This window comes from Chionomys nivalis, chromosome X, assembly GCF_950005125.1.
Source record: "Chionomys nivalis chromosome X, mChiNiv1.1, whole genome shotgun sequence".
Classification (NCBI taxonomy): domain Eukaryota; kingdom Metazoa; phylum Chordata; class Mammalia; order Rodentia; family Cricetidae; genus Chionomys; species Chionomys nivalis.
In genome coordinates, this window is record NC_080112.1 from 130,720,217 (window position 1) to 130,735,805 (window position 15,589).

The following is a 15,589-nucleotide window of genomic DNA, read 5'->3' on the forward strand; positions in this document are numbered from 1 at the left end:
GTGGCACTCTAGTTGCTAAATGGCTTGCTGTCCCTTTGTCATGTACTCAATAACCTTTTCTTTAGAAATAAACCACTGCAACACTTAGTGGCTTCAAACAAGATTCTGGATTTCTCGCAGTTGTGCACGGCAGCTGAGCCAGTTCAGTGTCTTGCTGATGGATGGCTGAGGGTGGGTAGTTGAGACTGCCAACCAGAGTGCCACGGTCCTTCCTTTCGCAGCCTCTCCAGTCTCTATTTGGACTCTCTTCACAGAACAGAAAACCCTCCAAAAGGATAAACTCAGCCATGAAGTACGTAGGGACTCTCTGCTTTGGCAGCATTGGCTATGGTCCCATTGTCTACAGCAAGTCACGTGACCCATTCCAAAGTCAAGGGGGGGGGAGATTATCACAGAATCACAAATAGGAGAGATAATTTCACTTTTCAGGGCTGCAGATGGAACCCATATGCTAGCCATGCTGTCTTTGTTCCTTACTATTGCTGTAAAGGGACACCATGACCAACGCAACTAAACAAGAGAAAGAAGAAGTTTATTAGGGTCTTGCTATAGTTCCTGAGGGTTAATCCATGACCATCTTGGTGGAGAACATGGCAGCAGGCAGGCAGGCATGATACTGGAACAGTAGCCGAGAGTTTATGTGTTAAGACAATGACCTTGAAACAGAGAGCCAACTCGAATGATGTGGACTTTTGAAACCTCACCCCCACCACCCCAAGTGATACAGCTTCCCCAACAAGACCAAATTTCCTAATGCTTCCCAAACAGCCCACCGCCTCGGGACCAAGCATTCAAATATTTGAGCCAATGGGGAGCAATCTCATTCAAAATAACACACATGCCCTCTACTACTGAGCTGTACACCCTAAGTAAAAAAAAAATGACTTAATGTGGATTATTGATGTAATTATTTTCCTCAGCTGGTTTTCACTGTTCGTTAGCACCTAAACCCGAGCATAGCAGATGTGATATGGAATTAATTTACTTGATTTTATTGCTAATTGGTAGGAACGTGCTGATAGTAAATTCTTTTGATCTATGAAATTGGTACTTTGGTATAGTTCAGCCTAATAAAATAACACAAATTACATTTTGAGACGTTCTTAACAGAATGTGATAGATTGCTTGGCAAGTTGTTATATCCATGGTTTATTGTGCTTTTTATGAACTTGGCCCTAGTTAAAATTGGAACAAACCTTGCAAAAGACAAAGGGTAGAACTTTAGCAAAGCATCTATTCTTCATTGCTAATTTTGTCAAACATTTCTGGAATATGATTATAGTGGCATGTGTGTTCACAAATTTTATTTCTCAAACAGGAAAATGTTAACATTCCATAAGTATAAAATAAAACAAAACTTTTAGAGAGTTGCCAATTATCTAGAGAAGAAGCATTCACACAGGATGGATCTGTGAAGACAATGACTTGGAGCCAGGCGGTGGTGGCGCACGCCTTTAATCCCAGTACTGGGGCGGGGGGGGGGGGCATAGGCAGGCAGATCTCTGTGAGTTTGAGACCAGCCTGATCTATAGAGCTAGTTCCGGGACAGCCAGGACTACACAGAGAAAAACCCTGTCTAAAAAAAAAAAAAAAAAAAGAAAAGAAAAGAAAAAAAAGATACGGACTTGGGTGAGGATAAAATTCTACGCTAAAGCACTTGATTAGCAAAGGTGGGGTCCTGAGTTTCATCCCATGTCCCAAAAAAAGAAAGAGGAAGGGAGGAAGAGAGGGAGGGAAAGAGGAAAAGGGGGAAAGAATTGATTGAGAAAAGGAAGAAAGCTAAGCTGAGGGACAACCCGTCTGTGTCAACTCTTGGGTAACCTGTTCCTTTGGTGGCATTTAAAATGGATGTAAAGTATTTTTTCCTTACTGCCTACATAAAAATCACTTTCAAAAATAACGAAAATGACTTGTCCTTTTCAGGGAAAAGAAGGAGCCTTTATGGTTAGAAATTCCAGCCAGGCGGGAATGTACACTGTGTCCTTATTTAGTAAGGCTGTGAAGTAAGTACAATGTAGGTTTATGTCTTTTAGCATCCTTGTGACTGTTGTTCAAAAACGGTGACCACTTAGTCATATTTTGAGATGTGACACCACTCTTGAGCTCCAGAATTTGGGATCAAAGTATTTGCGTTGAATCTAGCCATTAGCTATTGCCTTTTTACCCTCTACTTGCAAACAGCCGTGATCTGAGTGGCCCTCTCCTGCCCACTCCAGACGATGTGAACTCAACACACCTCCGTACACATTAATTGAAACAGCAGCCTGAGTTCCTTGGTGTCAGGTCCAAGCAGAGCACTTCTAAATAAAAAAAACAACCTTGGCTGCTGAGCTGAGAAGCTCACCCCAGTGCCCAGTTCTCAGTAAGTCTTTTCTGGGGGTTGAATCCTATACGGAGCCGCATTCTCCGCCGAGTAGCTTCCCTCTCACTGTGGCCCTTTGCAGGTGAGATTTCTAGCTCAAAGTCAACTGCCTTGGCATTTCAGGCCTTTATGATGTTGAGCAATTTTCTTAACCGCTTTGGGCCTGAGCTTCCTCATTTGGAAGGGATTCATCATAGTGATTTTTAATGCATTCAAAGCAACAAGACGGTGTTAAATGAAACAGCAATGGTTCCTGCAAATTAGGCCTGTGACCAGGTGCACATAATTAAAATTACTTCCCACATTCACACCCACAGTGTCCATCGAACAGGAAGCCACAGTATTTAAATTCACCCACCTAACAACGACTTTGAGGTGGCCAAATGCAGACCAGAATCCTTAATTAAGGTGATACAATTTCGTATAGCTTAGTAGCCATGTAGCCATAGTTCAGTGACTTTGGATTGCCACGCAAGGGCTTGCATTCTAATTACTAGCGACTTGAATGTCTTTTAATGTTTTAACAGTGCTCGTAAATATGTACGGGTTTACCTTTTAAAAAGCGATTTTGATGTTCAATGAATGAAATAATGCGCATTTTAGATTAGAATACTGTCTGGCACATAGTAACACCCAATTAAGAAGCAGTTACTGTTTCTAGTGTTGTTGAAAAAGTACTTTAGCTTCCTCTTACATGCCTGACAAGCCTCAGGTGCGTAAGACTTTTGAGCGCCGCCTACGAAAGTCATCGTCATCAGAAACCCCCTCCGGAAGTCGGTTTTCTTGAGACAGAGCCTCACTACATAGCCTCCCACCTTTGTCTCCTCAGGGCTGGGATTATAGGCGCGCATCTTCCAGAGTTTTATAAGTCACTTTCCCAGGGGCTAGTACCTCTTTCAGTTCTTGTAAAGCCCCTAAGTAGTAAACAAGAAAACTGTTTTTATTTGTCCCTTCACGTGTGAGGAGATTGGGGTTCAAAGGGAGCTCTAAAAATACCGTCTGTGAAACTGAATACACACCCAAACTGAAGGTAGACCACCAACAAACAAGTAACCATGCCATATTTCCTTATAATATATGTGTCTGGGAAACCTTCAGTGTTTTGGCGATGGGGTCAGACTCATGCTTAGTTGATATGGACCATTTAAAAGAAATATTTCTTAACAGCTAGATTGAATGGCTTGTGTCGACGTGTGCCCCATCCCACAGAGTGGATGTATGTACTTGTAATAGATGATGATGAAGGTATTTTATTTTGAGATTTGTTTTACAGCATACCTACTTCCAACTTGAAATAATAGAATATATCTTGAATGATCTTACATTGTTTGTCAATACCAGAATCCATGTATCTAATAAGCATATATGCTATGTTTTACATGGTCACTGGCTGAAACAAATCCAAAAACTACAGAACATTCTGTTCACTTAGTGTCAAAACAGCTGTGGCTCTCTGGCTAGAGCCAAATGCAATGTCAAATGTCTTCCTTTTCAAGCTTCATTGCCCCAGATTCATTTTTTGAAGCTGATCCAGTAGAAAATTATCAAATCGATAAGGAATTAAATGAAAGCAATAGCCTTTTTAGAAAGTAGTTTTGTAGGTATATCCATTTGGACTGGGAAAGCAAAACTCTTTCATGAAATGTCATCAGCTTATACTGACACCAAAAGCAGGTCAGTCATTTGCAGCAAAGGGAAATAACCTCTCTTCTCCTTTATTTTTTTAATTATATTTTTTATCTTGGTTTGTATTACAATAAGAAAAATTCATTCACTGATAAATTTGTTCTTGAGTGGCAAGTATAGCTCATGTGTGCACACACACACACCATAATCTCATCCGATCTTTATACAAACTAGAGGAGTTAGCAAGTGAGTATTAGAACTGGACTCTAAAATCTAAGACAGGCATGTTATTCCTGGTTGGCCTGGAGGAAAAGAAGAAAATGATTTACATGGAAAGCATGCACAATGTAGTTATTGGATTATGGCACAACCTGGCACAGAGCAGACACCTGCTAAACTGATGGTAACAATAGTATTGTTGCTGCTGGGAACGAGGAGGCCTAGATGAGGGATTTAAGCATGTCTCTGTGCTTTTCTTCCTGCATGCCCCACTCCCAAAGGAGCTCTAGGGTGATAATACCCACAACCTAATCACCTTTGCCCACACAGTTTTCTCCCCCATTATTATCATAAAAAAGAATTAATGTTCTCACATGATCCTAAAGAACTCCAAGGCTCTTAGCCATCAAAAACATTCTGTCGATTTTATTTTTATACTTACTAAGGAACAGTACATGAATTTGTCCAAAAATATTATTATAATGAATTATTAAGCTGTGCTGCTAGATACTCATGTATGGATGTTAGAGAAAAAATTTGTGCGTCCATTCTCTCTTTCCACCATGCGGAACTGAACTCGGGTTGCTATGGTTGGCTGCAGGTACCGTTATTGGCTTGGCCAGGTTACTAGCACCTAAAGCTGAAATTTTACTGTGCATGAATTTTATATATGCATAAAGGACACACCGAGTTCAGAGAGGATCCCTCGGCCATCATTACTGCTTGTCAGGGTTGCTTGCAGAGAAGCGGCAGATGTTGTCTGAATAATTATCCCTGTTTTCCTGCTCCAACATTTGTAAATAGACTCAAAATAATTATGTGTTCATTAGCTCATCCAAACCTTACTGTTTAAACCTTCTAATGTTGTCTTTCTTCCTTACTAGTGATAAAAAAGGAACTGTCAAACATTACCATGTGCATACTAATGCCGAAAATAAGGTCTACCTGGCCGAGAACTACTGCTTCGACTCCATCCCAAAGCTCATACACTATCACCAACACAACTCAGCAGGTAACTTAGTCCAGGTTTTCCTGTATGCGCCCTCACATATAAATGACCAATTTTTGGATACCATCGATCGCCTTAATATTCTTTTGATTAATAGGATACCAAGAAATGAGGAGGAAATGCTATCAATCGCTTTCCGTTTCAATTTGTAGCTCACACCTCCTCAAATATAATATGATACACTCTATAAAACTAAAAGGAATGAAGTCAAATAAGCTGAATTACTTAAAATGAAAAATTCTTTTTCTTTAGATTTTTATCTATTTTTAATTATATGTGTGTGTTGGGCAAATGAATGCAGTGCCCACAGAGGGCAGAAGCGGGCATCAGATCCCCTCGAGCTGTGGTTACAGATGGTTGTGAACCACCTGATGTGGGTGCTGGGAACCAAACTCAGGTTCCCTGAAAGAGCAGTACAATGCTCTTAACCACTGAACCATTCTTCCAGCCCCCAAAGGAAATTGTTTTAATAAAACTTTATTTCTAGTTTTTTTTTCCTAGCCCATAAAAGCAATCTGATTATAAAATTCAAACATTAGAGAAATGTGCATCATTGGATGGGTAATCTCAAAGCACAGGATGGTGTCAATGATGTTTTGTATATGGATACTAATATTTGTTATATAAGAATCACATGTTCATAAACATTATACTTTGCAGAGAAAAGATCATATTATTCAATTTGTTTTCTTTATTAACCCTGCCTTAGAGGACTTCCCATGCAAATATTCGTTTCTTATCGTGATCTTTTTAACAGCTACATAGAATTCTATTACATTTTGCAGTAGCCCTCTGCTGATTAGCAGAGGATTATGTGCGATATTTTTGCATTTTAATGGATATTTTATTGCATAGCAATGCATGCATAACTCTGTACATTTGCTTGGATGATTCTACTGCTTGTTTCTAAGACAAAGACTATGAACATTTAAAAATGAGAAATTGTCAAATGGTTTGCAGAAGTGCATGATCCTACTAGTAACAATTTTTTTCATATTCAACAACGTATGATATTGTTTTTTCTCTTAAAACTTTGCTGAAGCAATGAGTATCCCTGTTTTCTGTAATAGTACCTCTGCAAAGGGATATTGTATATGTTGTGTACATGTTTCTCTCTCTGTGTGTGTGTATGACCATATATGCAGATTGTGTAAAAACTTGAAGTATGTGGTGATTTGAATAAGAATGACCGCCACAGGTTCATAGGTTTGAATGCTTGTTCATCAGGAGCGGTACTACTTGACAGAGATTAGTAGGTGTGGCCTTCTTTGATTAGGTGTGGCCTGGTTGCAGGAAGTATATCACTGGGGGGTGGGCTTTGATGTTTCAAAAGCCTCTCTCTGCCTATGGATCAGAATGTAGCTGTGAGCTACTGCACCAGTGTCTGCCTGCATGCTCCCCACAATGATAATAATGGACTGACCCTCTGAAACTGCAAAGGAGCCTCAATTAAATGCTTTCTTTTGTAAGAGCTTCCTTAGTCATGGTGTCTTTTTACAGCAATAGAGCACTGACTAAGACAAGGTCTTGGTGCCTTCCTCGGTTACTCCCCACTTTATTCTTTGAGACAGGATCTCTCACTGAACCTCGAGCTCACTGTTTAGCTAGACTGGCTGGCTAACTGTCTCGAGGGATCTGTTTGTCTTCGCCTTCTCAGTGCCAGAATTAAAGATGTGCACCATGGTGCCAGATTTTTTTCATGGATAATGGGGACATGAATGCAGGCCCTTATGCTTGAACAGCAAGTGTTTCACTAACTGAGCCATCTCCCAGGTCTCGAACAGTATCCATTACAGGCAGTGACTTGGTGAATTCCCAACAGTGGGGGAAAATAAACCGTGTGCTTGGCATCTGAGCACTGCTGCCACTTGATTCCAATTCCTTTTGGCTCATGCTTGTATTTTTCTTTTTCTCAAATTTCTTCAATTGTTTATCGTAACCAGTAGCACTTTGGGGAAAGCTATTATACAAACAGTTATCTCTAAATGAATGATTGAACCTTAGAGGATACACAGGTTATAAAAAAATATTAAAATGTTGATGTAACATTGGGTTTTCTTAATATCATTTCATTAAATCCTCAGTGTGTTTGTGTATTTTATGGTTACACAATGGTTATTACAGCACTAGTTACACATATACATATTTCAAAAGCAGGTGTTAATTTCTAATTTGTTTATTTTTTATTAAATTATTTTATCACAAAGATATTACATTTATAGTAGAAATCATAAGATATAAAATACTTTTAAAAATAATAATTATTTATCTTTCCCAGAGGTTATATGTATATTTTTATATGTGTGCAAATATACAAATATTTCTATATGCTTTTGCAAAGTAAAAACTTACACTACGCATGCTGGTATCTTTTTCTGCTGAGTAAAGGGATCATACTGAAAACATTTGGTGGACACTACTGAAAAGAAAACAATTATCTAAAGGAAGGAAGGGAAAACACATATGTGCTAGTTCCAATCAGGAAACCATCGTATGCTTAAAGCAATAATCATTTACTCTTTGGAGTGGTTTCTTTCAAGACACTATAAGCATGACAGCTTTAACTCAACTTTACCGTAGTTATATGTTGATGAAAATGGCTTGAGCATCAACATAATTTAGAAATAGATTTAATTTTAGCATGGTTTGTTTTATATGTAAATATATGTTTGCTATTGAGATTTTAGTCAGATTTCTGTGTTATTTATATGCATATGTAAATGTAGAACTGGAAAAAGACAATTAAATATGAATGAGAAAAAATTATGCAAAAGATTACATCTAGCAACTAATCCCTATGAGATTTCATACAAAGTAACTGGCTCTTTTAGATTTTGCTTTGCATTAATTGTCTTTGTTGACTCAAGTCACTGAATACAAAAATCTGATGAAAATACCAAACATTGCTTCTCTTTCTGCATCACAACATCCCAAGTCCCATATTTTCAGCTTATTGGGAGAGTGTGGAGTGATTCTATGTAACATAATATGATGTTAACATGACATTATGCTACTGATTCCATTGCAGGCATGATCACACGGCTCCGCCACCCAGTGTCAACCAAGGCCAACAAGGTCCCGATGTCTGTGGCTCTAGGAAGCGGTATGGACACACCTTTGAGCTCTTAAACTCCATTTTTCATCATTTGGGGTTCAAACACCTGTTATTCAAACCTAACTGACTCATTATGGATGACAGGAAGAAGTCAGACTGCACCAGGGTGAAATTTAGTCTAATTTATTTCATTCATTTTTTTTTAAAACCGGCTATCCACAACTAACTCTGTGATCTCCCCAGCTTTAGCAAAAATAACTCTCAAATGTTTATTCTTACCAGACATTGCCATTCATCCCCAGTACCTCTTACCTGTCTTTCCTTTTTCTTGAATTCTATGTCTACTCCTATTTGGAGCTCATTATCTGTAGAGTAATAACATCCGCCTTGATCACAGTTTAATTTGTTTTATATGAAAAATTTAAAAGCAGTTTACCAATCTAAGAACATTAAGCACATTTTTGACATTGTTTCTCTCCAAGACACCCCCAGTTGACAAAAAAAAAAAAAATTGACTCTTGTCAAGAACTGAAGCTGCTTTGAGAACTCCATTTTCCTGTGATGTGGTCATGATATCAGTTCACTGAGGATTTTTCTCCAAATGATGTCTTAGTGGCCCTCATTTTGTAGACACAAAAAGCTCATTACAGAAGAAATCACTTTGTGAGTTGTTGACATGACTTCTAAAGTGTCTGCCTTGCTTTAATTAGGAGTTTGGGAGCTGAAACGAGAAGAGATAGCCCTGTTGAAGGAGCTGGGAAGTGGCCAGTTTGGAGTGGTCCAGCTGGGCAAGTGGAAGGGGCAGTATGATGTGGCTGTAAAGATGATCAAGGAGGGCGCCATGTCAGAAGATGAATTCTTTCAGGAGGCCCAGACCATGATGTAAGTCTCTCTTCAGGAGTGAGGATGTTCACTCTCCACAGAAGAGCATCAACATTAGCAGTCCCGTTCCCTAACGTTTGCAAAGCCTGGCCTATGTTACAATTACAAATATTTAAGACTTATAGTTTGGCCTAATGAGCTGTTAAGTAAAATCAATGTTATGCTCCTAATTTGACAAGTAGGCCTGCATAACACCTTGAAATGCCATGTTTGAAGTCAGAATACTTCTGACTCTATTGAGAAAGTATCCTTTGGGCTCTGTGCTTTTGAATTCTCTTCTTTTGATCTCTCTCCTGCTCACAACATTGCCCTGTGCAACAAAGGGCCTTAATAGTTACATGTGGGTGGATACAGCACTCAGTATATCTAATTTCCCCTTGCATCTCCCACGAACAACTATGTGTTAGCCAATGGTATCACTTAGGAGTAGCATGACTCACCCTTGAAGAAACAACTAAAGTACGGTCTTCAGGAGTCCTAGAGTGGGTAAGTCCTTCATCCTTAGAAATTCTTCTAACCCAAGTAAAGCAGCATAGCTGATCACTCCTTTAGAAAACTAATCAGGGAAGATCAAAAAGTGTTATATCAAGGTCTTGGTCAGATGGCTCAGTCAGTAAAGTGCTGGCCTCGCAGCATGAGTTCAATCCCTTGAGCCCATGTAAAAGCAGTGATTCATGCTTGTAATCGCAGAATTGGGGAGGAGGAGGCAGGTGGATCTCTGGAGTTCACTGTTCAGTCAACCTTGTATAATTAAGGAATCTAAGGTCTCAGTGAGAGACCCTGTCTCACAAACAATGTCGACGGCTCCAGAGAAGTGACAACTAAGGTTGACGTCTACCCTCCACCACACACAAAAGAGTTGAAATTTGCAGATTCCACCTACTTTTATTACTGTGAGAAAGACCATAACCAAAAGCCACTTGGGGAAGAAAGGATTTATTTGATATACATACCCACATCTATTGAAAAAAACTATTCAACAGTTTACTGAGACATCTTTATAGGGCCAGTGTCCATTTCCTTGGTGTCCATTTCCTCTGGTGTCCATGTCTTTGGTGATTCATTTTAAAGATCAAAGGAGACAGGGAAGTTACAACAATTGCTTCCACCATAACCGAAGAATTGTTCAATAGAGATACTACATGAATACGAGCCTTTCACCCAGGCTGTCTTCATGGGCATGGCACCACGTATTAGCGACCAAGAACATGTCACCAAATATTAGCAAGGTCCCTCCAGTACTTGCTTTGAGGCTCTGTTTTCACTCTTGTAAAATAATACCTTTTTAACCATCATCCACCATGATCAGGTCATGTGGATGCAGGGATAGTTCAACATAAGAAAATCTGTCAACATAATCCACCACATAAACAAACTGCAAAATCAAAAGCACATGATCATCTCATTAGATGCTGAAAAAGCTTTTGACAAAATACAACATTCCTTCATGATAAAGGTCTTGAAGAGAGCAGGGATACAAGGAACATACATAAACATAATGAAGGCAATATACAGCAAGTCAACAGCCAACATCAAACTAAATGGAGAGAAACTCCCAGCGATCCCACTGAAATCAGGAACAAGATAAGGTTGTCCACTTTCTCCATATCTATTCAATATAGTTCTTGAGGTCCTAGCTAGAGCAATAAGACACCAAAAGGAGATCAAGGGGATACAAATTTGAAAAGAAGAAGTCAAACTCTCACTATTTGCTGATGATATGATAGTTTACATAAGTGATCCCAAAAATTCTACCAAGAAACTTCTACAACTCATAAACACTCTCAGTAATGTAACAGGATACAAGATTAACTAAAAAAATAATCAGTAGCCCTCCTATACACAGATGATAAATAGGCTGAGAAAGAAATCAGAGAAACATCACCCTTCACTATAGCCACACATAGCATAAAATATCTTAGAATAACTGTAACCAAACAAGTGGAAGACTTGTACGACAAGAACTTTAAAACTTTGAAGAAAGAAATTGAAGAAGACACCAGAAAGTAAAAAGATCTCTCATACTCTTGGGTAGATAGAATTAGTATAGTAAAAATGGCAATCTTACCAAAATCAATCTACAGATTCAATGCAATGCCCATCAAAATCCTAGCAAAATTCTTCACAGACCTCAAAAGAATGGTACTCAATTTCATATGGAAAAGCAAAAAAACAAACAAACAAACAAAAAAAACCAAAAAAAAACAAAAAAAAAACCCAGAATAGCCAAAACAATCCTGTACAATAAAGGAATTTCTGGAGGCATCACAATCCCTGACTTCAATCTCTACTACAGAGCTATAGTACTGAAAACAGCCTGGTAGTGAAATAAGAACAGACAGGAGGACCAATGGAACCAAATCAAAGACCCAGATATTAATCCACACACCTTTGAACACCTGATTTTTGACAATGAAGCAAAACATATCAAATGGAAAAAAGAAAGCATATTTAACAAATGGTGCTGGCATAACTGGATATCAACATGTAGAAGAATGAAAATAGATTCATATCTATCACCATGCACAAAATTCAAGTACAAATGGATTAAAGACCTCAACATAAAGCTAGCCAAACTGAACCTTATAGAAGAGAAAGTGGAAAGTACACTTGAACACATTGGCACAGGAGACCACTTCCTAAATATAACCCTAGTAGCACAGACACTGAGAGAAACAATTAATTAATGGGGCCTCCTGAAACCGAAAAGCTTCTGTAAAGCAAAGGACACAGTCAACAAGACAAAATGACAGCCTACAGAATAAGAAAAGAACTTCACCAACCTCACATCAGACAGAGGTCTGATCTCCAAAATATACAAAGACTCAAGAAATTGGTCATCAAAAGAACAAATAATCCAATAAAAAAAATGGAGTACAGATCTAAACAGAGAACTTTCAACAGAGGAATCTAAAATGGCTGAAAGACACTTAAGGAAATACTCAACTTCCTTAGTCATCAGAGAAATGCAAATCAAAACAACTCTGAGATTCCATCTTATACCTGTAAGAATGGCCAAGATCAAAACCACTGATGACAATTTATGTTGGAGAGGTTATGGGGTAAAGGGAACACTCCTGCATTGCTGGTGGGAATGCAAGCTGATACAGCCTCTTTGAATACCAATATGGCGATTTCTCAGAAAATTAGAAAACAACCTTCCTCAAGACCCAGTAATCTCACTTTTGGGTATATATCCAAAGGATGCTCAATGATGCCGCAAGGACATGTGCTCAGCTATGTTCACAGCAGCTTTGTTTGTCATAGCCAGAACCTGGAAACAATCTAAATGTCCCTCAACTGAAGAATGGATAAGGAAAGTGTGGTATATTTACACAATGGAGTTCTACACAGCAGAAAAAAAAAAACATTTTTAAATTTGTGGGCAAATGGATGGAGCTAGAAAACATCATTTTGAGTGAAGTTACCCAGACCCAGAAAGACAATTATCACATGTACTCAGTTATAAGTGGTTTTTAGACATAAAGCAAAGAAAACCAGTCTACAAATCACAATCCTAGAGAACCTAGACAACAATGAGGACACTAAGAGAGACATACATATATCTAATCTACATGGGAAGTAGAAAAAGATCTCCTGAGTAAATTGGAAGCATGGGGACCTTGGGAGAGGGTTGAAGGGGAGGGGAGAGGCAGGGAGGGGAGCAGAGAAAAAATGTAGAGCTCAATAAAAATCAATAAAAAATAATTTTAGAAAGGTCAAAGTAAAAAAAATAATAATAATACTTTTTCGGTTTGTGGTTTTGTGGCACAGTTTCACTTCATAACCCAGGGTAGCCTGGAAGTTACTGTGTAGCCCAACTTCACCGCCAATCCCCCATAAGTACAAGGAAATACAGGTGTGACCTATCAAATTAAGTTGTAAACAATTAGTTTTTCCTATTATCATTTTTTTTCCCAGAACCTAGAAATTATGTGGCTGGTTCTGTCCTTGGTAACAAAACTGTTATAGAAAACTAAAGAAAGCTCCTTGGTGTTCCCCTTTCACAGAACGTAAAATTCTTTTTCTGGAAAAAAAAAAAAACTTTCTAGGGTACATGGTACAGCTGTTGTCTCTGGTAAAATATTAAAGTGCATTTTTGTCATTAAAGACTACTGTAATCTGTAAAATTGATCCAAGCTCTGGGGAGGCAGAAACGGAAGCACCCCTGGGCTCACTGAGCAGTCAGCCTATGCTGTTTGGAACATTTCAGGCCAGTTAAAGACCCCATCTCAAGGAGATTGGTGGTCTTTCTGAAGATGATATCTGAGATTGTCCTTTGGCCTCCACACAGAAACATACAAGCATATGCACATGTATGCGTATGTGTGCGCACACACACAGACACACACACACACACACCAGCATTTTTTAAAAATCAAAAAAGGAAGATAGAACCAAAAAAGATATAAAAAAGAGAGATTACGTGAAGTCTCATTTCACATTTTATGTTGTATATGCACCCTTCAAATTATAATACTTCTACCCATGCCACTATCCTGATTCTTGGGGGAAGGGCAAACACAGCGTGTCCAGACTGAGTGCGCTGCAGAGTGGCCGTCAGGATCAGATCTGAGGCTAGAACACTGTTTCCTTTTGTGCCTCCAAAGATTGTCCTGTTCTCAGAACAAGATCCAAAGCTCCCAGCTCTCTTTCTCTGTTCAGGTAGAGGGGATGAGAATCTGTTCATCCTTGACCAGGCCATCTTGAAAATGAACTTTACAAACCTTTTCTTTTCCAGGAAACTCAGCCATCCCAAGCTGGTTAAATTCTATGGAGTGTGTTCGAAGAAATACCCCATCTACATAGTAACTGAGTATATAACCAACGGTTGCTTGCTTAGTTACCTGAAGAGTCATGGGAAGGGACTGGAGACCTCCCAGCTCTTGGAAATGTGCTACGATGTCTGTGAAGGCATGGCCTTCTTGGAGAGCCACCAGTTCATACATCGGGATTTGGTAAGGCAAGCCTCCGGCAGGTGGATAACATAACAGGACATAGCCCACAGTTCCCTTGTCCAGGGATAGGGCTGCTGAGAGGTCTGACAAAGAGGGATGGATGCCTTGCTTTTACTTTGCACACCTGTGACTCCTGTGAGCATGTAATAGTTTTGCAATCGAAAGATTACCATCTTAGTAAAATATTTGAAACTCGGAAAGTTCAGAGTTGAGTGAGGCATGAGGATCTCCGTAGCTACCTGCGCTGTGGTGTGAAGAACAGATGGAAAGATGTGGGTCAGTTCACTGTTTCTCAAGGCCACTAAACTGAAGCTGACCTTTACTCTGAAAAAGAGTTTCGTGCTAAAGTGGCGACTTGATACAATAACTGAAAATACAAAAGAATTAGACGGAAAGGGAAGTGTGTGTTTGGCTTGGTATGAGAGTTCTGAGCACTGTTTGGTATGCACTAGCCTTTAATATCAGAGATTTGCATTGCTGAAAAGTGAGCATCCTGCACACACCTGGCCAATGCATCCCCTAAGTCCTGGGGGTAGTGTGTGCACGACTCCGAGCATCTAAGAATGCATAGGATCTACTTACTGGAAGGCTCTCTCCTTGCTGAGCTGAGATTCTGTGTTCAAGTATATTGTCAATCAGTTCAGATGCTTGGGTAGACAGACTTATGCCAGCACGTTTTCATTTTGAAAAACTGAAAATTCCAGGGGATTTTTTTAAAAAAACATTCTTCCAAGTAATTGGGGTTGTGATAGGCTGTGTTGGGTTTGGCTGAAAATGAAGCTGAGGAGATTCTTGGTTGCTTTTACCACTTGAAGATTTTGCTTTCCCTCCCAAGGCTGCACGGAACTGTTTGGTGGACAGTGACCTCTCTGTGAAAGTCTCAGACTTTGGAATGACAAGGTGAGCCAGTAATGTCCCCAAACAGCTTTTCTTTCTACCATGCTGGCATTTGGGAGGTAGAGGAAGAAGATCAGGAGATCACAAGACCTTGTCTCAAGAAGAGAGAAACAGAGCAAATAAAAAACGAATTAGCTAGAAAACTGAAGCATTCAGCAGACTATGGACATTCTACGTCCTTCGTTGACCTGGCTGATGGTGGTAGGCCATGGAGGCAATGCTGGCCAATAAAGGTCTTCCCAGTTTGCAACACTGTATGTCTTAATGTCTGTGCTGATGTTTTCCCTACAGATACGTTCTTGATGACCAGTATGTCAGTTCAGTAGGAACCAAGTTTCCAGTCAAGTGGTCGGCCCCAGAGGTGTTTCACTACTTCAAATACAGCAGCAAGTCAGATGTATGGGCGTTTGGTAAGGAAGTAACCACACAGCACCCAGCCCCATTTCATAAGTCAGCTTCCACAACAGGAAACCACAAGAACAGCAACATCCATTTGAAAAAGAAGCCCAAGTCTTTACAAAATTCCACACGCAGTGTGAGACAAGCAAGTGGCTGAAGACCATTTCCTTCCTTGGGTTTGG

The 15,589-nt window shown here is 39.5% G+C and overlaps 1 protein-coding gene across 1 annotated transcript in view; it reads left to right on the top strand.

Moving 5' to 3' along the window:
* Bmx (BMX non-receptor tyrosine kinase) overlaps window positions 1-15,589 on the top strand; it is a 65,108-nt gene that overhangs the window by 42,089 nt on the left and 7,430 nt on the right. The window contains exons 11-17 of the mRNA XM_057759800.1: window positions 1,924-2,003; window positions 5,092-5,219; window positions 8,245-8,319; window positions 8,982-9,153; window positions 13,895-14,111; window positions 14,947-15,011; window positions 15,300-15,418. Of these exons, the coding sequence (XP_057615783.1) occupies window positions 1,924-2,003; window positions 5,092-5,219; window positions 8,245-8,319; window positions 8,982-9,153; window positions 13,895-14,111; window positions 14,947-15,011; window positions 15,300-15,418 (856 nt within the window). The remainder of the gene's footprint in view (window positions 1-1,923; window positions 2,004-5,091; window positions 5,220-8,244; window positions 8,320-8,981; window positions 9,154-13,894; window positions 14,112-14,946; window positions 15,012-15,299; window positions 15,419-15,589) is intronic.